The sequence below is a fragment of the Electrophorus electricus genome, chromosome 12 (assembly GCF_041902795.1).
Source record: "Electrophorus electricus isolate QZ-2024a chromosome 12, ASM4190279v1, whole genome shotgun sequence".
Classification (NCBI taxonomy): domain Eukaryota; kingdom Metazoa; phylum Chordata; class Actinopteri; order Gymnotiformes; family Gymnotidae; genus Electrophorus; species Electrophorus electricus.
The window spans coordinates 3,213,554-3,235,624 of record NC_137508.1 but is presented as its reverse complement, the minus strand read 5'-3'; the positions used below and the strand labels follow the sequence as shown (position 1 = coordinate 3,235,624).

General features: G+C 52.2%; 2 protein-coding genes across 7 annotated transcripts in view; both read left to right on the top strand.

The window, feature by feature from the left end:
- The window catches only part of ndst2a (N-deacetylase/N-sulfotransferase (heparan glucosaminyl) 2a), a 75,371-nt gene extending 58,952 nt beyond the window's left edge, over positions 1-16,419 (top strand). For all 6 annotated transcript variants that reach the window (XM_035531383.2, XM_035531386.2, XM_035531384.2 and 3 more), the window contains 13 exons: positions 4,539-6,068; positions 10,179-10,266; positions 10,377-10,531; positions 11,722-11,907; positions 12,341-12,469; positions 12,733-12,915; positions 13,270-13,366; positions 13,532-13,655; positions 13,808-13,982; positions 14,107-14,277; positions 14,508-14,617; positions 14,924-15,026; positions 15,373-16,419. In XM_035531383.2, the coding sequence (XP_035387276.1) occupies positions 5,052-6,068; positions 10,179-10,266; positions 10,377-10,531; positions 11,722-11,907; positions 12,341-12,469; positions 12,733-12,915; positions 13,270-13,366; positions 13,532-13,655; positions 13,808-13,982; positions 14,107-14,277; positions 14,508-14,617; positions 14,924-15,026; positions 15,373-15,498 (2,664 nt within the window). In that variant the 5' untranslated portion in view covers positions 4,539-5,051 and the 3' untranslated portion in view covers positions 15,499-16,419. The remainder of the gene's footprint in view (positions 1-4,538; positions 6,069-10,178; positions 10,267-10,376; positions 10,532-11,721; positions 11,908-12,340; positions 12,470-12,732; positions 12,916-13,269; positions 13,367-13,531; positions 13,656-13,807; positions 13,983-14,106; positions 14,278-14,507; positions 14,618-14,923; positions 15,027-15,372) is intronic.
- A 153-nt stretch (positions 16,420-16,572) lies between these two features.
- On the top strand, positions 16,573-22,071 carry si:dkey-174i8.1 (arylsulfatase I). The gene is made up of 3 exons (XM_027011500.3): positions 16,573-18,939; positions 19,649-19,981; positions 20,293-22,071. Exons 1-3 carry the CDS (start codon positions 18,641-18,643, stop codon positions 21,383-21,385), a joined length of 1,725 nt encoding a protein of 574 aa, XP_026867301.3. The 5' UTR covers positions 16,573-18,640; the 3' UTR covers positions 21,386-22,071.

Below are 22,071 nucleotides of genomic sequence, written 5' to 3'. Positions count from 1 at the left end.
ACATTCAGTTGAAAATGTTCTTAAACTGCCTGGAAATCATTCCGCCCTCAGGCAGTAATCACCATTATTCTGCCCAGCTTCACAGCGGGCCCCAGGCTGTAGAGTTACTGTATGTTTTGTTCTTATCCGTTTTGTTCTCTCCAAAGGCGTTTTATGCGTTTACTAAAAAGTTGCCGTTTTTTTTCCCCCATCGTCCGGTAGCACATGTAGCGCCGTGAGACATCGCTGCAGCCATTAGCGTGGTGTGGTGTGTATGTCCTGATCGTCGCCGAATGTCCACGTCTAGAGAGTAGCGACGCACGGCTGTTTCTTCAGCCTCAAAGAGACTACTTTTTTTTTTTTTCTGACACCATGGTTAGGGTGACTGCTGTAGTCAACCTTTTGGCAAAAAAAAAAAGTGCCAAACAATGTTAGAGCACTTTGTTCCAGATGTCCCTTTTGGAACTATTCCTGTTTTCAGAATGTAGTCAGTCATATTCAGTCAACTTTGTCTAGTAACAGATTAAGTGAGACTTGCTAAAGTGTTTTTACCTTGTTAACACCTTTTTAACTTTAACCTTTTCCTGTGTGGTTACCCGTTCCCGTAGTGGTTAACCTTAGCCGTTCAGAGCACTAGAAGCATTTTTGCAGTGTTGCTTTCCTGTTTCCTATTTCTCCGTAAAGCAAATTAGACGTTAGAAAAATACTTTGACTCTTTTTTTTTTTTTGTAATCTCCATGCTGGTTAATAAGTGCATTACCAATAGCCCACATTCCTTGGGGTTATTTTCTGTATAATAAAATGGAGACGTTCATATATCGCAGGTTTTGAGGCCTTTCAGAGCTCAGCTGTGCTACAGAATAGAGCCTAGATAATGGTGTCCAGCTGTTCCGAGATCAGCTGGATCAGATTGAGGAAACGGATTATGTGGAATACGAGACAGTCCCTGTCCCATGAGTTCTGGTGTGTGGGTGGGTGTGGGTGTGAGAGAGAGATATGCATGTAATTATATATTAGTGTGTGTGTGTTTTTCTGCCTTCATATGATGTATATTGCTGTAGTGCACAACCCTGTGAGGAGAGCATGTGTGTAGGGTTAACGGTAAGAGATGTCCACAGGTGCTTCCTCCACTGAGTGACCCAGTACTGTGGGTCCTGTGTCTGCCATATGTGATGAAATTGATTTTAGTACTCCACCCATGTCTGGGACTGGAGGTTTGGGCTTTTGTAGGCCCACTTTTGCACCTACGCCTCCCTCGCAGTCATTAGCACCGTTCTGTACAGCTGAGCGGATTCGGGTGTCACGGGACACAGAGGGGAGACTTTCAGTTTTGCCTCTAATTACTCTAATAAATCTTCATGTTGACGCCCTTTACTTTTGCATGCACGTAGGCCCGGACGTCGGCGGCTTTCTAACACAACCTTGGTTAACGCAACCCAGCACTATGGGAGCAGCGTCCCCGTCGGAGAACGGGAGGCGCCTGGCAGGGAGGGACCGTGGGAACGTGGCCGAGGAGCCCAGCCCTCTTCAGCAAGCGCACGTGTAGAACGGAATAGCCGCACGGTTCATCCAGGAAGCAAATGTCATTTTAGAAGACGCCAGGCATGCCTGCTCTCCTCCTGCGCCCACCTGCTGTTAATGTCCAGGCCAGCCTAACCCATCTGTCCACACGAGGGGGCGGGCAGCCTGCAGGGTCAGACGGTGTCTGTGTGCGGGGGTGTGGGGGAGGTATTTGTGTACAAGCTTGTATCTCACCCGTTTGCTTCCACTCTATGATGCACTGGCGTTCCTAGCCGATGGTAGTCTGCTTGTTTTCTTCTCAGCAGGGCAGAAGTGCGACAGGGCAGTACGAAGCGGGGATGTGGGTGTGGTTAAGCACCGCGGCCACGCCCTTGCCATGCTCTGACAGTCCCCTAAACGCTCTCCCAACTGCCTGTCATCTCTAGTTTAGAACTGCGCGAGGCAGTGCTGTGTGGGCAGCTGGTGTCCTCATGAAGGCTTTTTGCATCGTGGTGGGTTGGACGGTGACTGTCTGCTTGAATTTGGCTTGACTGATTTGTTTTTGTGTTTAGTCGACTTCTGTGTGAGGCTGATATGCCCAATCCCCCACTCCCTTCTCACAGGACACACATACAGCGTTAGACACTTGGATTCCAGTGAGGCTGGAAATTTGTCTCTAAATCTTCAAGCTATGACACACACACACGCTCACACACCTGCCGCAGAAACCAGGCTTGTTATTTCTCAGTATTTCTTGTTTATACCCCCCTGTTCCTATTCTCTTCGTTCTTTTTTTTCCCCCCTCTGTCTCGCGCTCCTCTCCATCTCTCATTTCCGCTCTTGGTCGAGTACAGCCGCTTTACAAACACGTTTGTTTATGCCGTGCTGCCGCATAACAAGCAGAAGATATGCACAGCCCCGCTGATCATATCCTGCTCCAGTTCCTATCCTAAATAAATCGGGACGAGGGTAACCTGGGGCCGTGCTGTCTTTGGAGGAGGGGGGGCTGTTGAAATTACAAACTCCTTAATGGAGATAACAGCCTAAGAGTGAACTCTCAGACAGAAAATAGCCTAAGGGTGTCCCTTCAGACAGATAAAATCCTAATATGGCACGTTTCGACCAGAATAACTCTCAAACTGGTTGCGTTCTTGAATGAGATCCCTTCAAGATTTATAGAACTTTGCTCTTCCGAGAACCGGCCCACGTTGGCACCAGATTAGTAACCAAGCGTACGGCGTTATTGGAGGGCCTAAACTGCATTCCCAACGGGACTAAACTGTAGTGCCAAGGAGGTGGAGTGTGTATGTTACCAGTGAGCAGTTCTGCTGTTGCTCCAGGTGTGTTGTTTTTATCCGAAAGGCAGGTATAGATCAACTATTGGTAATAAGGATCAACTATTGATAATAAGGATCAATTCTGTTTGTCACAGGCCAGTAATGTGCAGGACAAAAGGACAAAGCAAACAAGAGTCTCCAACTGAAGCATTTAATGAAACAAAGGAAATGCTAAATAATTATATAACATTTATTACAAATAATAAACAATTAGTATAATTATAACAACATTAAATAGTCGTGGAAATATAACCCTACATATAGGCTAATGGTCAAAGTACTGTCACAGTTGGCACTGTGCTACACCTGCTGTAGCCCCTGTTCTCAGCCCGTTAATATCTTGCGTGACCTCTCAGACAGATAGTAGCCCAAGAGTGACCTCTCAGACAGATAGTAGCCCAAGAGTGACCTCTCAGACAGATGCTCTTGCTTTCTCTCATTTTTCTCAGTCATTTTCTCTCCCTCTCGTTTTTTGCTCTCACACAAGCTCCAGTGAGCTCCAAAATTCACTACCAGTCTGATGTTTGATTTCTGCTTCACGGCGTACAATAAGAGAGTGGAAAAGCCAAAAAAAAAACAAAACAAAAGGGTGAGGTTCTGAAGACCTCCTCATAGTATATTACAGGAAAGTGTGGTCAGTGAGGTGAGCCTTTTCTCAGGCTAATAATAGTCCAGCTTCTAGCTTCAGGATGCACACTCCCCTCAGCCAGGCTAGGGACTTGATAAATTGCTGCTCCAGAAGACCCCCATCTCTGCCCCTCAAACTCCCCCCCCCCCCCCCCCCCACGTTTGCCTCTCATCCCCTCCTCCATCGTTTCCACCCCCCCTCCACCTTTGCAGCTTTCTTCAGTTTGTGAAGGTGCCTTTGTGTTTGCGCTTCGGCATGAAAAGTGATCCTTTAAGTGGCGGAGCTGCAGCCAGGCCGGAGCGTGCCTGCCCTACATCATCTCAGAGCTTCATGGGCAGCTGTAGGGCTCGCGGTGGAGGAGTGGGTGGGGGCGTAACCGTGCCTGGCCGCTGCCGCCTTACTCCACCCGCACTCCCTTGTATGGCGGCCACTGTGCCGGGGACATTTCCCAGTTGTGTGTGTCTCACAGCATTGGGTTACCAGGGTGCGGTGTCCGTGCCGGGGTGGGGGCGTGACCTCTTCCGCGCCCCTCCCCCCACAACACCTACCTGTAATGCTATCTTTCAGCTGGGAGGGAGGCGTGGATGTTATGGGGGGGGCTATTTTCGGAGCCATGAGAAAGCTGTCTGGACCCAATGAGGGGCATGGTGGCCCGTGTCGGGAGGGCCAGTATGGGGCAAATCACATGGCCCAGGGGAAGAATCTGAGGTCACATCACACGTATCCCCTTATGGCTGTGCGTTGACGCAGGCTTGTTTTCCAGATGGCATCACACTTAGGCCGGCGTCTCCAGGCCCTCCGGTCGAACCCTCCAACAGTCTGAGCTTTTCCTTTGTTTTTAATAGTTTACTCCCATTTCTTTTGTATTCGTCGGCATTTATTTTCTACACGTTCCACTGTACTGACGCACAAAATGAGCGGGTGACTTGGCAATGTATTATATTTCAAGTTTACCTTTATTTCAAGTTTGTATCCCCCAGCAGACACTCACTCTCTGTCTCTTGCGCTCTCTTGCGCTCTCTCTCTCTCTCTCTCTCTCTCTCTCTCTCTCTCTCTCTCTCTCTCTCTCTCTCTCTCTCTCTCCTTCCCCCCAGGCTTAATCTGGTCTTCTCTATTCTTCGGGGGAATGGGCATGCTTGGCGCCTGCGGGGGGCGCCGTTCACCCTCCTACCCGTGTGCCGCACACACCGTGGCCAGCCTCTGCTGAGGGAGCAGGTCATAGAGACGGCGGAGGAGGAGTGAGCGTGAGAGGGAGTCCAGCCAACACTCCCGAGGCGAGGCGAGGACTGGGCTGCCGCGGAGCAAGCCCGGAAAGGAACGGTCCGGGCGTGCCGCTCAGGTAGCCGGCCGTCGCTGGAGGCTAGCGCGTTGACTCCAGTCGGACAGGGGTGGCGTTCACTGCAGACAGCACGTCATGGGCTATGGGGGCCATGGTGACTTAGCGTAAATGGCTCCCTGTCGCCCGGCGCCTGTGCCAGTGTGTGCTGCTCGACCCTCCTCCTCCTCCTCCTCCTCTTCCTCTTCCTCGTCCTTCCTCCCGCCCCACGGCTCGTCCTCGTCGCGGTCTGGCCGCGAGGCTGGCCTGCCCCCGCTCTCTCCTCGCGGCCATGGGGTTGTGGAAGCTCTTGCGGGGCGTCCGGCAGCTGGAGCTCCACCGTCTCATCCTGGTACTCATCGTCTTCTGCCTTCTCTCCATGGCCTTCCTGGCTTACTACGTCAGCAACAGCCCCAAGATAAAGGAGGCCCCGCCTCTTCCCTTCAGTGACTGTGGCGGTGTGGTGGCTGGGGATGGGCCCCAGCGGGGGCCCCTCTACCTGACGCCCCTCGCCGGGCGCCAGCGCGCGGTCAAGGCGGTGGACAACTCGCGCACGGAGCCCGTGGTGCTGGTGTTCGTGGAGAGCATCTACTCACAGCTGGGCCAGGAGATCGTGGCCATCCTGGAGTCCAGCCGCTTCCGTTACCACACGGAGATCGCACCCAGCAAGGGCGACATGCCCACGCTGATGGAGCGTGACCGCGGACGCTACGCCCTGGTCATCTACGAGAACGTGCTGAAGTACGTCAACCTGGACGCCTGGAACCGCGACCTGCTGGACAAGTACTGCTCGGAGTTCGGCGTGGGCGTCGTCGGCTTCTTTAAGGCCAACGAGAACTCGCTGCTGAGCGCACAGCTCAAGGGCTTTCCGCTCTTCCTCCACTCCAACCTCGGCCTCCGCGACTACCGCATCAACCCCGCCGCGCCGCTGCTCTACGTCACCAGGCCTAACGAGGTGGAGCAGGGCCCGCTGCCCGGCAACGACTGGACCGTCTTTCAGTCCAACCACAGCACCTACGAGCCCGTGCTGCTCGCCAGCACCAAGTCGTCAGAGGCGCTGGCCCACCTGGGCCCTCGCCGGGCACTGCACGCCACCGTGGTGCAGGACCTGGGTCTTCACGACGGCATCCAGAGGGTCCTGTTCGGAAACAACCTGTCCTTCTGGCTGCACAAGCTGATCTTTGTAGACGCCGTGGCCTACCTGACGGCCAGGAGGCTCTGCCTGTCTCTGGAGAGACACACCCTCGTGGACGTGGACGACATCTTCGTGGGCAAGGAAGGAACACGCATGAAGGTGTCCGACGTGAAGGTCAGTGTCCGCGTACTTTTTATTACTTCTGAATGCGTTCGGTTGGGAGCGTTTGTGTCTGTATGCAAATGGTTTTCTCTGTCAGTGATGATAACTTTTCCTCCCCCTCCTGAATTGTTCTCTTGCCCGGAGGTCCCAGAACGATAATTTAACCACACGAGACACACCTCTCGCCCCTTGGCATGGCTTTAAATTAAAAATAATGCGGGTGGGCGCTTGGGGGGCAGACGTCTTTCACTCAGAGAGGCAGAATGTGGCTGACTGGAAAGGGCTGCGCGGCGCACACTTGTAATGATTGCGCTTGTTACAGCGTGTCACTGAGATAATGGGCTCATTTGGACGAGGTGCTTATTAACCTGCTGTTTGCTGCTGACTCGCACTCGCAAAGGGCACTTGCACTCGCAGAAATCCCCAGGACCGACGCTGTCTTATTTTCAGCCATTCACAAAAACGCACAAAAATGCAAACCGCATCCCTGTCTTAAAAAAACCAAATAAAGTACAAACGCTCGAGGGTTCTGTTGACTTTTGCCAGCCTGTGACCGAGCCTGTTTTTATGCTAAGAGATCTTGTCTATAAGTCTTGCTCTCCCTGAGCCGAATCAACCCAGATTGATACCTATTAATGACTAATAACAGGATAAGCGATCGGGCTTGTGCGCGAGGGCGTAGCAGGAGAGGCGTTGCAGGTTCAGCGGCTCGCGCCAGCTTCCTTAGCCCGGACGTCGGCTCGGTTCAACGGGCTTGGCACCGCCGGCACGGCGCATACACTGGGGACGTGGGGGCCGGAGAAACAAAACTGCCAAAGTAATGCGGGCGCAGGGGATGCTGAGGTGGGAGGGAGCCTGCCGCAAAACTGTGGCAGAGGTTCCTGCTTATTACGCTAGTGGGCGTTAATTGATGTTGGCACTGGTGCAATTTATACATCTCAGTCTGCTGCAAATGTCAGATCGATACGGTTTGTGGACGAGGCTGTCCGGCCGCGCTCGGGGCCGTGAGCGTTGGAGCAGCAGGCGGTGTTCGCTCCAATCTCCGCGACGGGGGCATCTGCACTCGGATGTTTAATATTCTAATATCATTGACCGTTTTTTCCTCACGCGCGCTAAGATATTGCTTTTTCTGTTTAGGTTAAGAATGTGTGTGTGAAGGGTATTTGCAGCCTCAGTGTCTGCTGAGGAATTGAGGCTCATTGCTACAAATGACAGACACACACACGCACGTGCGCGCGCGTGTGCACACATACATTAAACTCACACACACATACACGTGCACACATGCGCGCGCGCGCGTGCGCACACACACAACCACCTCCTGTTTTAATAACGGAAAGCGCGTGATATATAAGTGGTGATGAGGAAGTGTGTCAGGACGCGATCCATGCGTCCTGCTGTGTGCAAAGAGCTTGCAAATATAGTCTGTCTGTATCAGAGCCTCCGGTCAACATGTTGTCTTCATCTCTTTGGTACTGTGTCTAAAAGAAGCTGCTGAATCTGACACGCACGTATGAGTGTAAACTCCCTGCTGAGTGTACGGTGAAGCAGACGAGAAGTGAAACTCAAGTTTGTGAAACTGGTTTCTGGTTTCTGTGGAACTGCTCTCCAGCCCTTACTGCACCTCCTGAGCGTTGGGATGAGCGTGAGCCTAACGACCTTTGACAGGCGACTCGTGTCACTACTGTGCATGCCACATCGCATCAAGGCCGCCACCAGGAGGCGAGGTGGCCGTGAGCCTCTGCTGGTACTGGGAGGGGGAAGGAGGCTAATTCAGGCGTGAGTGACTTGCCCTTGAGCGTAATTAGCGTTTGTCAGGGCAGCGAAAGAAGAGGTGAGGAGAAAAGGCTTTACACCTGTTTCCCCCCCCAATCCCTGTTCGATTTCATTAAAGCGCAATCCTTCTGGCTGGCGTGATGGTGGGGGAGAACCGCCCTTGACGTGGGTGAGCCGGCGTAATTGCTCTTAAGGTCACACTGCTCCCGGCCAGCCTGTGTAATGGTCCTCCCCTCCCGGCGCCGAGTTCCACCCACTCTCTCGCACGCGCCTCCAACGCGCTTACCGGCCGAGTGGCTTCTTCGTGTCGTGACGTCCCCTCCGTCTCCTCCCAGACAAAAAGCAGTTGATTCATTGTGTTGGTTCCAGCTGCCGTAAGGGAGTTCAGCTTGCGCGTGCGACCTGTGTGAGGAGAGACACCTGGGCCCCGCAGAGCCGCTGATGTCACCTGTGCTCCGCTCTGTAGAGACGAGGGCCCGTTAGTCACGAGAGGGATAATGGTTTCCTCATAGCTTCTCCTCAGCAGGCTGAGACGTTTGCCCTGGAGGCGGGGGTTGGCTTAGGCTGCCTGGAGTTGATATTTGTTATATTTTTGCAGCGTAATGCATCTGGGGGGGGAAGCCAATTTTCTTCAATTACCGCTGCCCTTCTCTGGCTATCCTGTTTGGCAGGGTAAAATGGGTCGTCTTAACGGAGATCTGGGATCAGCTCGCCTAAATCCTGAACTAAAACAGGTGGGAAAACGGTATATGCTTTCAACCAATCTTTTCCCAGCGCCACTCTGCCCCTCCGCGGCCTGTCTGGGACATATCCTTTCTTGTTGGTTTTCTGTCAGTCAGCAGAGAGGAGCCCATGGCCAGTCCTCAGGGACCCTCAACCAGAGCACGTTTCTGTGTCTGAGTGTCATGCTGGGTCACGCACACGCTCCCTGTGTCTTTGGGTACAGAGCTGAGCTGTGAACCAGACTGAGGGCCTGACCTAAATGGCCGGCTATTCCAAGAACAGGGAGGGGGAGCAGTTAGCCGTGCTAACTATCTGCGACCACATTAGCATTTCTCTGACCTAATTGGGCCCTGCTCAGCTTGGTAATGCCCTCTAGAGTCCCGACTTCATGAAGGAACAAGACGGCGTTTTGGTGTCTGCCACCATCTGGCCGTTCTGTCGGAGTATAACAATTTGGGAAAGACCGGTCGTCTTCTGTGCTGATTTTGCTCCTGTGTCTATGGAGACGGATGAGGTTGCTATGGTGACAGAGGCCGGGCTCGGACCTCTGGCCCTTGGGTCCGGGAGCTCTATTGACTGGCCCTCCCTTGCTCTCTGTCCACTGTTGTTTCCATCTCCTCTTCCTCACCTCACCGCACTTGCGCAGAATTTTGCTGATACGCCGCGAGTTTTTGTTTGTGCTGGATTTTAGCTTATTTAAGACATGGCACTTCTGAAAGGAACCATTTTCGGTTACTATTGCTTTAGCTGTTTAAGGGGCAACAGGCGAATTAATATCCAGCCTGAGTTCATGACACGGGATCAAAGCCTTAAATTCAATTCAGCGATAAAGTTGCGCTAAACGTGCAACGTGTGTCCACGCGCAAGTGTCAGAAGAATCTGTCGGCTGTGGTCTGTTTGTCCAGCGCTCAGTGGCTTTGACCATACCCAACACGAAGTGGAGCATCGCACACGGACACACACGCTCAAGGACACGGGGCCTCTCATCCTGCTATGCCCCCCCACCCACCGTTCCCTCCCCCGCGGGGTGATTTGTGAGGCCGTGGTAGCCGTTGCCTCGCCCGTGCGCGTGATTTGTGGCGGAGCTGCAGGTATCTCTCCCGTCCGTCTGATCCCTGCCACCGCGCTGCTGTTGTTCACTTATCATCTCACGTTCAGCGGGGCAGGAGCGTTTCGTACGTTAAGCCTCACAGCCTGATTGTTTGTGCAGCAATTGCCACTTAGGAAATATTTGTCATTTTTGTTTCTAGCTGTCGCAAAGATCGATGCAGGATTGTAGCTTTGGTCGGTATGTCTCCGGACCGGCTGCCTGTGGGCCGCGGAGATATGAATGTAAATCTACACTCTGGATCTGCCCAACGTGCCGAAATCCCTAGCGTCTAACTGAAGCTTCCTCAGCTCCACAGTGCCCTCTGTTGATGACGTCTCTTAATGCACTTACACATGATGTGGGTTTTTTTTTTTTTTTACTTACTTCAGAAAATCACGACTCCAGTTAAACCAGCTGTTGAAGGAAGTGTTGATGTGACCTTATGGGAACCGTGCTGAAGTCACATTTTTATGTCCTGCATACGAACTCGTAACAGTTTATGAACCTCCCATTGTTTTGGGTTTTTTTTTTAGGCTCTGCTCAACACACAAAACAAACTGCGAACGCTAGTCCCAAACTTTACCTTCAACCTTGGCTTCTCCGGAAAGTTCTACCATGCAGGTAAGAAAGCACCTGTTGATTCCCCATACCACATTCTTCTTGGAATACACTTTGGCTCACACTAAATCTTGACCTCTGTGTGGGCGTGTGGTGGGTGTGTGTGGGTGCAGGCACTGAGGAGGAGGATGAAGGTGATGACATGCTCCTCCAACATAAGGAGGAGTTCTGGTGGTTCCCCCACATGTGGAGTCACATGCAGCCGCACCTGTTCCACAACGTCAGCGTGCTGTCTGAACAGATGAGGCTGAACAAGCTCTTTGCACAGGTCAGTGTCGGTGTGGGACCGCAACCTTGTGGGGGGTGACGGTTCAGGACAGAACAATAATAAGAATTGTATAAAATTGTATAAAAAAAAAACAATAATACAGACAGCAGTTAAGAATCTTGTTGACTAAATCTGGAGAACATGGTTGATTATTCAGCCCTAATGGACATGGAAGTCTGAGAAAAATCTTCTGAAGGTTGGAGTTGAGTGTGGTGTGTGTTGTTCATGCCTTTCTTTTATTATTTTGCTCAGATGGATTGTGAGGGTGTCGTGTCCATCAGAACTACTGATATTTATGGCAGTTTGACCAACTAAACACACAATAATACATAATGAATTACTATAGCACAGAGACTATAATTCATCTTAATTCTACAGACAGAAGCCGCTCTAAGCTCATTTAAGACTACACTACTCTGGGATGTTGCAAGGATGCCTATAAACGTTTTATTTTCGTATTTCACCTCATTATTGCCCTTACTGTAGTTGCTGCCTTAGCTTCTTTTGGTTGAGTCTGAACGTGTCTGAATTCAGATCAATGGAGACGCACACAAATTAAACAAGAAGGGCGTTCAGTTTGACGTCTTCAGCTGGAAGCATTGTGCGTGCGTGTGAATGTTCTGGTCCTCTCATGCCTGCCTGTGTGTTGCGCTGTGTTCCGGTCGTCCCACCCTCACTTTGCGTTTGACTTGTTCGAGCGCCATCGAGACTGAACACTGACGCTCTCCTGTTGAAATGGAGTCCAGCCTAGTTTAGTAGTGTCTGCTAGAGTGAGACATGACCCACAGACAGACAGCCGGAGTGTGTGTGTCGTGAATACAAACCAGGCTACCCCTGTATGCTCCCTAATCCCTCTGTCACACCCTGTCCTTACACCACACTCTGACATGCCCCCTCACTGGGCAGCGAGGAAGACAAAGCTCCTTCATCAGAGCTTAATGAGCCTGCAAACGGCCCTCCTTAGCAAGGACATCGACTAGGGCAAACCACACCACCCCCACCCCCGTGCGTGTGCACTCACACTCTCTCACACACACACACACACACACACGCGCACACACTCTCACTCTTAGAAAGAGCTAAAGAGTTGCCCTTTAAGAGTTTTCCACAGCGCTCTGCCAACCTTTTTTTCCCCCCTCCTGCCCCGCCCCCTCTGATGCCCTGCCCCTCTTTCTGCGGCCCTCCTCCAGGAGCATGGCATCCCCACAGACATGGGCTACGCCGTGGCCCCACACCACTCTGGTGTGTATCCTGTGCACAGCCAGCTCTACGAGGCCTGGAAGAGTGTGTGGGGCATCAAGGTGACCAGCACGGAGGAGTACCCCCACCTGAGACCAGCGCGCCATCGCAGAGGTTTCGTACACAACGGCATCCAGGTAGCAGCTGGCCTGCTCGAGCACACTGAAGCCTGTCCCCTTGTTTGTTAGTTTGTTGAACAGATTCCATCCTGAGATTCACTAATTCTCAACAATGAGCTGAACATTCGGCCTCTGCCACTTCGAGAGGATCATTCGAGGGCTTAACTGTGTTTGTTTATATATATACTTTTTTTTTTTCTGTTCACGTTTTCCAGTACTCCAGCTGTCTGACCTCCCTTCTCCCCAGTGCCTCACACCAACTCTACCCTGTTTAATCTCCCACTCTGGGAGGCTGTTTATGTACATCTAAGATACCTTCACATCAGTAGAGATGTTCAGAAAATGTAGAATCTCTCCTTGAGTCATCTGAACAGATATCTCTCTCTCTCTCTCTCTCTCTCTCTCTCTCTCTCTCTCCCTCCCTCTCTTTTCTTCTCTCTCCCTCCCTCAGGTGTTACCCAGACAGACGTGTGGTCTCTTCACCCACACTATATTCTATAATGAATACCCTGGAGGGTCTCATGAACTGGACAAGAGTATCCGTGGAGGAGAGCTCTTCCTCACCGTCCTCCTCAACCCAGTGAGTAGCCATGCACGGCGTCTCCTGTTTGTGTATGCTTTGTTGTTGTTGTTGTTGTTGTTGTTGTTGTTTGGGATGGCACAAGCAGTGGAGTTTTTGTGTATGCCTACGTTTCCTACAAACAAGCTAACGAGCATTTGTTCTGTATCTTGTACTGGGGTTTTAGTGTGTGTGTGGTATACTGCTGGAGTTATTCTTCCAGTGTGTATTTAAAAATAGCCCTTATTCCTAACCCACCCACCCCCCACCCCCAACCACCACAGATCAGCATTTTCATGACTCACCTGTCTAACTACGGAAACGACCGCCTGGGTCTCTACACGTTTGAGTCTTTGGTGAAGTTTGTGCAGTGCTGGACTAACCTGCACCTGCAGACTCTGCCTCCCCTGAAGCTGGCAGAGAAATACTTCCAGATCTTTCCGGAGGAGCGAGACCCCCTGTGGCAGGTGAGGCCGTGGGGTACGGGTTATTCCGCCACTGGGTTTGAGAACAGACGAGCATCCTCCTTTTATCGCCTTTGCTTATCCGTGATTTGAATGCTGAGGGGCTTATTTAGAAATTGGAGAGAGTGCAGGTAATTATTAGTCATCTGTGAGAACAGATGAAGTGTGAAAATGCAGGTCTAGGCTGTGTACATGTAAACAGTGCAGGCTGCTTTTGAGAATTCCTGTGTGCTTTGCCAGGCCTGGGTTTGTCCACAATCTCATAGCACCAGGCCTTGGTGCCCTGCGCTGGGGCATTTGGGGACAGTTTAAATCCCTCTGTGTGCATCTTTGAATTTCATCCCTTCCCCCTTTCAGAACCCCTGCCATGACAAAAGACATAAAGACATCTGGTCTAAAGAGAAAACCTGTGACCGGCTGCCCAAATTCCTTGTTATCGGTCCCCAGAAAACAGGTGAGGTGCACGCGGTGTGACCCAGAACTGTAGTGCAGGCCACTAGAGGGTCTCTTGAATTCAGGATTACATTTAGACAGGCTCTGTGCAAAGGCAACAAAGTTTCTAAAGCTTGTGAAACTGTCTGTGTGTGCGTGTGTGTGCATGCCTGTCCGTCCGTCACAGGAACCACAGCCCTGCATTCATTCCTCACCCTGCACCCAGCCATCACCAGTAGTTTTTCCAGCCCCGTCACTTTTGAAGAGATACAGTTCTTCAACGGTCCAAACTACCACAACGGCATCGACTGGTAAGTCCTGCTCTACCTTTCGCTGTACGCCAGTGCAGTGCTACTGTGTGGATCTGTTCACCCGTGTGTAGCTGTGTAGCATAATGTCACAGCACTACTCTGTGTGGATCTGCTCACCCGTGTGTAGCGTGACCGCTCTCCTTCGTGTGCAGGTACATGGACTTCTTTCCCTTTCCCTCGAACGTGAGCACCGATTTCATGTTTGAGAAAAGTGCCAACTACTTTGACACAGAAGTCACCCCCAAGAGAGCCGCAGCCTTAGTGCCCCGAGCCAAGGTCATCGCCGTGCTGATCAACCCTGCCGACAGGGCCTACTCCTGGTATCAGGTACAGCAGCGCTCTCTCTCTCTCACACACACACACACACACACACACACACACACACACACGCGCGCGCGCCTCACCTTTGAGTGATCTTCACCGTGACTCAGGAGGTTGTGTGTGTTTACAGCACCAGCGAGCTCATCAGGACCCAGCTGCTATAAACTACACCTTCCAGCAGGTGGTGTCAGTGCGGCAGTCGTCCCCTAACGAGCTACTGGTCCTGCACAATCGCTGCCTTAAGCCTGGAGAGTATGCCACTCACCTGGAGAACTGGCTACAGCACTTTCAGTCAAGACAGGTGTGTGCGCACACACACGCACGCACGCGCGCGTTAGTGCCTCTCGCTATATAGCAGATTATTTCTCCATTTCCAGGCAGTGTCAAAAGCGCATTCGTTATGGCTGACGCTCAAAGCCTGCCTCTCCATTTTAACAGCCCGCATGTTCTACCTGCCTCAGACCTGAGCTTGCGTTCTGAATACTGCAGCTGATGTAGTTTGTGTGATCTGTCTCTCTGCTCTCTGCACAGCTCCACATCGTAGATGGAGCTCTGCTTCGCTCCAGCCCAGCCCAGGTGATGGACGGCATCCAGAGGTTCCTGGGCCTCAACCCTGTCTTCAACTACACTCAGGCTCTCATGTGCGTACCTGATAATTCTGGCCCCCCTGTTATTGGTGTGTGATTGATTGTCTTGAGTGTGCATGTGTATCCGTGTCTGTGTGTCTGTCCATAAGTGCTTGTTTTAGTCTGTGTGTGTGTCTGCCTGGGATTGTTTAGAATAGCTCAGGGTACTTTATTGTACATTTGTGTTCTTCATTGGGGCTTATGCAGAATTCCTACACTAAATTGAACGGGTCCAGGCCAACCAGCAGAAATACTGTTGAGCAAGGAATGGGTACTAGGCTGCGGTGCTGAGATCTCCCTCTGCTTGCTGTGCATGCGCAGGTTTGATGAGAGTAAAGGTTTCTGGTGCCAGAGGATAGACGGAGGACGGCCCAAGTGTCTGGGGAAAAGTAAGGGCAGAAAGTATCCGGAGATGACCCCTGAGGTACAGCGGGCTGCCAACACACACTCATGCGCTCTCTTTCAAACCCCATCACTCTGTCCACCAGCCTGGGGCCACAGTGGCAGTGAGCCCACCCCCAGATAGGGGAAACGGTCTGGGCAGAGTAAACTGAGGTCACTCCATCTAACCATGCCATCTTCTGTCACACTCCTTTTAGTGTTTTTGCTCTTATTCACCTCGTTCCTTTAAAACCGTCGAAGCTTTGCCAAAAGGATTTCTGGGTGTTGAATTTGTTGCACCGTTCTGTAGTTAGGAATATTGTAGCTTGTAAATCGTAAGATGTGGGACGTGCTGTTCTCCGCGTGATGTGTGCGTGTTTACCCCCCAGACGCGTGCCTTCCTGACGGAGTACTACCGCGAGCACAACCTGGAGCTGCTGCGCCTCCTGAACCGGCTGGGCCACACGCTACCCTCCTGGCTCAGGCAGGAACTGCAGAACAGCAGTTGGAGCTGAGGAGGAGGTCCTGCCCCTGAGCCCATCCCCAAGAGCCAGGCCCCGGGGCCGCACTCACCTACCAGGAACCCGAGAGACTCGGAGCGGAATGTGATGGGATGCGCAATCGTGGCCAGAGGGCATACGTGGACTACCAGGAATTCGTCTTTCCGCCGGCCGTGGTCTTGACGCAGGTCCTCGCTGGTCCTGTTTGAACTTCGAAAGGCTGGCATTTGTGGCCTCATGCAGATACAGCTCCCTCCTCACCTGCGCTAGACCTTCCCACCAGGACCTGGGAACGCCGTATGGCCCAGACAGCACGACTGGAGACGAGACTGTGGGATGCACACCTACACGCGCGAATTACCCATGCTCATCTTTCGAGAGAAGCGATTGTACAGCATTGTACATTTTAAAACATTTGTATATTTTGGGTCGGATCGTGTGGGAGCATGACGAAGTTGAGCTGGGACTGCAGTAGTATTATAGCTCCTCCTCTCCTCACACACAGGGAAGCATGCCCACATATGGGAGACTTGCATCTATGCAAGAGGAGACCAGAGGTTTGTGTAAAGTCTCACCCCCCGCTTCATAATGTCAACAGAGTCGCGTCTGGAGTGAGAGTGAACTCTTGGCACCCCACCGCACCCCCCTTAAACTTGATTCCAGGCGCACACTGAGAGCAGGAGTGTTTGTAGCTCAGTCAGAAACCGTTGCTGCTGTGCTGTGGGGGTGAGCTGAAGGAGTCTGGCAGGGAGAGGAGAAGGGATGCATTATGAACCTGTGGTATGTCCCGCAAACACGAGTTGCTGTCTACTTTAACTTTTTATTTTGTAAAAAAAAAAATTAAAAAGAAAAAGGGAAAAAAAAAAAAATCAAAAAATTCTTTTCAAAACACCCAATGCTGTATCGTCTCTAATAAAGTCTTAGAGAGGTTGGAAATGACGTGTTTTTCTTTTTTCTGTCTGCGTTCTCTGGGTAACACCAACACAGCTTGCTGTATGATTACCGTTATAACAGTACGGACACTGGGCAGTGTGCTTTGACCTTTCAGCATTTGGGGCGATGTAGACTTGATTCGTCATTGCACTCGTTGCTAAGCTTGAAGGGTATTTGAATTGCGTTGCGCGTTTGCCCGTTAGCGCGCTGCCTTCTCTCTCCACATGGTGGTAGTACAGGCTTAGCGAGCTCCTTGTTCGTTTAGCCACTGCACAGGGGCAGGAAACACACCCGCTTGCCGCTTCTGTTGCCCGTGCGGACTCCTGGGTTAGCGTGCATTCACAGCCCCGCTCCGTGCATGCGCTCATATGGCCATAGTGCCCAGTACTGAGATCCGTGTCCTCTGCTGCGTGCTGAACACGCACTGTGTTCAGAGCGACTGTCAAGACTTTGGTGAATCAGAACTTGCCAGATTCCCACGATGCTGTTTTTGTTCGGGTTTTGTTGTTGTTTTCTTTTGTTTTTAGGCGGCATGAAGCGTTTGGTCTGGCATGCCTGTGCTTAGTGTGTGTGCTTTTGGCACAGCAGGCTGGTGTCCCTTTCTGTCGGCTATGACTAAATCCCCGTATCTCTCCGTGTGCTAGGGCGAGGTCGCCTTTCTCTGGACGTTTTCCCCTGCGATCATTTGCAGGAAATGCACTCGTTTTTGTCGCGTCGACTTCCCTTCAGCGCTGCAGGCGAGAGCCGACGGGGCATCGCCGAGGCGCGGTTGGTAGCCCCTCCGGTGGCTTCTCCCGCCGTGCGTCGTGCGTTTGCGCGTGTCGTAGCCCACATCGAGGCGGCACGGTGCTCTTTAGCACTAACGGCAAACTTTACTGGGGGACATTTTTGTCTGTGAACCCTTAAGTGATGAGCGAATGAGGCCTAGAACACGACCTTACGGTTATGGGCGTTTCCCGATGTGCTCCTTGCCATTTTCACAGTTTATTAACATCTTATAAACCTGCATTGTCCTGATAAAATGACATTTCACCTGTGAAATTACAAGACGATGGGAATTCTTATCTGTCGTTGTAAATTTCACTTGGAGGTCTGCGCTGAACTAAAGGCGAATGATCCTGGTGCACATTTTGCCCTCCTCACTAAAAAGGCCGACTGGTTTTGGCGGGATTCTAGTTGGGCCTCTTTCTCTGTGCACATGAGGGGGAATTGCTTGTATTTCTAGTAAGGTTTTGCAGTCCCATGGTCTTGTAGTAAAGCAGACCTTGGCATGACCTTGGCCCGACCTGGTTGGTGACCGTTCAGTGCTCTTGGTAAGAGAACTTAGATATTTGTAAAGTTCCCATGATTTGTTTTGCAGATTCACCTTAAAATTTTTAGATTCTCTTGAATTATGTTTTATTTACTAAATCAGCAATTTTGCTATTTTCTGCACCCTTGGATTCAGGAATGGGAAGCGTGTACCTGGGAAATGAGCATGTGGTATATCAAACCCATTTTACCCACAGAAACCGTTAACACCAGGTGCTGGCAAAATTAATTTGCTAATAAACTCAGAGCATGTAGCAAAGAAACATTACCAATTCAGACTTGATTTGGTAGTTGTACTAAAATCTGCTTGTTTTAAAGACCAGTTTATTTGAATGTCTTCTGCGTAAAGCCCTAGGTATTAAACAAAGGCGGTCTTGGTGTTTCAGGCATGACGGGTCTATGGTGTACGTGGGATATTAAGCCGCCAGTGTGCCTGGGAGAGCCAACCACCTCATCTGTCTCCTGTTCTGGGAAATGGTTGAGAGGTGAAGGTTTTAACACTGAGGCTCGTCACGGTACAGGTTTGTTTTGTTGAACAATACACGGCTATCATAAGCAGGTTCTCAGGATCTTACAGTTTGTGTAAGATTTTAAGAGTTTAGCAACAGTGTCCACTACAGCAACAAAACCAATCAGGAAATAGTTTGATAATGGCAAATAGCCCAGAGGGGGAGACTCGGCTTGCCCTGTGGAATGTGCCAGGATGCTGTTAGTGAGTGTTTGCTCGGCTGTCTGCGCCCGATCCCATGCTCTCCTCTCAACACACTCGGTCTTGCTTCAGTAGGAGACCGAGTCTGCTGCGTGGACATCATAGACCTTCACTGCTCTGTTGGCGCGTTTCCTGGAGTCGCGACCGGACAGCGTCGGAATCCGTCCCTTTTCCCCGTCGAGTGGAAGGACTTTAGGCAGGAGAATGGCTCGCCTGGCTGGAATGTCCTTGGGCTGCATGGCTGCGCTGGCATACCTCTCCTGCCTACTGCTGGTACTGGCGCACAGCGCCACCCGCCCAGGGGCGCCCGGCACGAGCGGCCGGCCACCGCACCTCGTCTTCGTGATGGTGGATGACCAGGGCTACGGCGACGTGGGTTACCATGGAGCCCACGACATCCGCACGCCGGTGCTGGACCAGCTGGCGGCCCGCGGGGTGAAGCTGGAGAACTACTACGTGCAGCCCATCTGTTCCCCGTCACGCAGCCAGCTCATGACGGGCCGGTGAGTAGCAGCTCAGCTGCGCACGTCCCGCACACCTGCGGATGCCCCGCGTGCCGAACCGCTCCATGCCAGGACCGCTCAGGATGCATCTTGTGATCTCTTACAGATTTAGAGTGTACAGTAGTGTTTATCTATTAGTTCATCTATAATTCAAAACAATCTTTCTTGTCCATCATGGGCTAGTATATGACGGGTTTTAATTCTGTTGTTTATTTACAATGGCAGAGTAAACAAAACAGTTAGAGCTTCAAAATGGTCATGTGCCTCCAGAGCGCTGAAGGAACGTTATACACTTACTGGCAGCTTTATTCAAAACACCTGCACCTATAGTCCTGGCTATGGGTCTCCAGTCTCCAGATTGTCCCCGTCGCGCCAGGGTCTCCAGACTGTTTCTGTCCCTGTCTCGCTCCTGTCTGTTCTAAAATCACATGTCCTCTTACATATATTATGCAGGACATTTTATAATTATTCTCTTTCTTAACCACTTTTATTATTCCTAAGTATTCTTCCTACTCTTCCTGCTGTTGAGTTTTTAAAATTCTCCACAGTGTGTTTTCATTCTTTAGCGCCTTTGTCATCAGTCATGTCATTCATATCTATCTGCATTTTTCTGAAGAATTCCTAGCGCTCTTCCGATCAGAAGTGTGGAGAGCCCCGTCTCTTGTCGTGTCTCTGTTCTCACTCCCTCTCTCCCCTGCACGCCGTGCAGGTACCAGATCCACACGGGTCTGCAGCACTCCGTCATCCGCTCACGCCAGCCGCTCTGCCTTCCGCCAGACGCGCCCACGCTGCCCGAGCGCCTGCAGCAGGCCGGCTACAGCACCCACATGGTGGGCAAGTGGCACCTGGGCTTCTGCCGGGCCCGGTGCCTGCCCACGGCCCGGGGCTTCGGCAGCTTCCTGGGCTCGCTGACGGGCAGTGGAGACCACTTCACCTTCCGCAGCTGCGACGGCGCCGAGGCCTGCGGCTTTGACCTGCACGACGGCGAGCGGCCCGCCTGGGAGATGAGCGGGAACTACTCCACGTGGCTCTACGTGGAGAGGTGACGTCACGGCGGCCCGTTCCACCCACCGCTGGGTTTTACGCTGCATATATACACCGTTTGGCATGTAATTCTAACAGGTCAGGGGTGATGCGTTGACATCTTAATGCTGTTTCCCACGTCGTCCACGCCTGCTATGATGCAAAGTCCGGTTATCGCGTCACCTGCTTAATCATGATTACAGTTCATGCAGTACACGTCACGAACTGCCATTATTCCTCCTGCTGTAAGCGAGTTGAAAGCGCTTCTTAACGAGTCTTTAAAGTTGATTTGTGTAGGTAACACTCGGCGCGTCTTGTGACACTGCGCAGGGTGAAGCAGATCTTGCGGGCCCATGACGGACGGAAGCCCCTGTTCCTGTATGTGGCCCTCCAAGCTGCCCACACTCCGCTGCAGGCTCCCGCCCGCCTCCTCCAACGCCACGGTTCTCTCGGCAACCGGCTCCGCCGCCACTACGCCGCCATGCTGAGCGGCGTGGATGAGGCGGTGGCCGAGATGGTGCAAGAGATGCGCGAGCGGGGCTACTACAGCAACTCCGTGCTCGTCTACTCCTCCGACAACGGCGGCCAGCCGCTTGCGGGCGGCTGCAATTGGCCCCTGCGCGGGGGGAAGGGCTCCTACTGGGAGGGCGGCGTGCGCGCCGTGGGCTTCGTCCACAGCCCTCTGCTGGAGAGGACGGGTGTGGTTAGCCGTGCCCTGATCCACATCTCTGACTGGTACCCCACTCTGCTGACCCTGGCTGGGGCCCCTGAGCTGGACCCTCAGCGCCTGGACGGCTACGACGTGTGGGGGGCCATCAGCAGGGGTCTGCCCTGCCCCCGCACCGAGATCCTCTTCAACATCGACCCCATCTCACACGGGCACGGCGAGGCCGACCAGCACTCGTTGACAGTCAGTGGCTTCGGGATTTGGGACACGGGGGTGCGTGCGGCAATCCGGGTGGGCCACTGGAAGCTCCTGACGGGGAATGTGGGCGATGGCGACTGGTTCCCCCCGCAGACGTTCCCCGGGGGGCCACAGCAGTGGCAGGGCGGGGAGAAGAGGCAGGACCAGCAGCGTAAGACCGTCTGGCTCTTCAACGTCAGCGCTGACCCGTACGAGAGGTCCGACCTGGCCGAGGCTCAGCCCGAGGTGGTGAAGCTGCTTCTCTCCAGGATAGCGGAGTACAACCGGACGGCCGTGCCGGCCCGAAACCCTCCCGACGACCCGATGGCGGACCCCCAGCTCCACGGAGGGGTGTGGACACCGTGGCTGGTCCAAGGAGAGGGAGAGGGTGAGCAAGGCGTCGAGGTGGCTGACACGCGCTACAGCAAGGTCCGGTTCAAATTCTGCAAAGTTTGCAAACTCAGAGCATTGTTTAAGAAGGTGCGTAGCCGTCTACAGAGAACCACCTTGTTCTTCTGAACAGACACAGGAAAGGAAGCTAGAGGAAAAAAAGATCTCTGAGCAGGCACATATCGCTTGGCCACCGTCTTCTCTAGTCGCCCTTCAAGGGCAGTGTGTGTGCGAATGACTCACGGCACTGTGTGAGTGTGTGTTTGTCTATCAATTACTTCATGGTTCATCCTCCCTTCAGCTGATGGACAAAGCCAAGCTAACATCTGAATGCCGGATTTTTTAGATGCTCACGATTACACGGCCAGGACTGCGATGATGACCTGACCGCCTTCCTTGACTCCTGCGGTGTAGTGGATGAGCCCCATAGCTAGGATCAGGGTTCGAGCCTGAACCGCGCCACATGACTGAGAGCGGAGGACAGAACCCGCGGCTGGCGGCTGCACCTGTATGCAGGACTGCGCTGGAGGCTGCGTTATTATTTCAGTTCTGTGATGAAGCCTGTTACCAGCAGCAACATGTTAACATTCAGACACTTGCTTTCAGACAGTCAGAAGAGAACTGCAGAAGAAACAAATTGTAAATTTATATGCAGATTTATTAGGGTCACCATAAATGACAGACGTCTAATGTTTGGCTCTTTCCTGTAGAATATTGTGCACAGAGACTATATTAATTGATGAAAACCCAAATGAACATTAGAAGTGTTTGTAATTTATAGAGCTCTTTCCATTAAATAACCCTCATTCTCTGTG

Bases quoted from the DNA above. Each gene is read 5' to 3' on its own strand.
- si:dkey-174i8.1 (XM_027011500.3), top strand. From the start codon at position 18,641: ATGGCTCGCCTGGCTGGAATGTCCTTGGGCTGCATGGCTGCGCTGGCA. The intron at 18,940-19,648 runs GTGAGTAGCAGC...CACGCCGTGCAG, and splicing joins AGCCAGCTCATGACGGGCCG to GTACCAGATCCACACGGGTC. The intron at 19,982-20,292 runs GTGACGTCACGG...GACACTGCGCAG, and splicing joins ACGTGGCTCTACGTGGAGAG to GGTGAAGCAGATCTTGCGGG.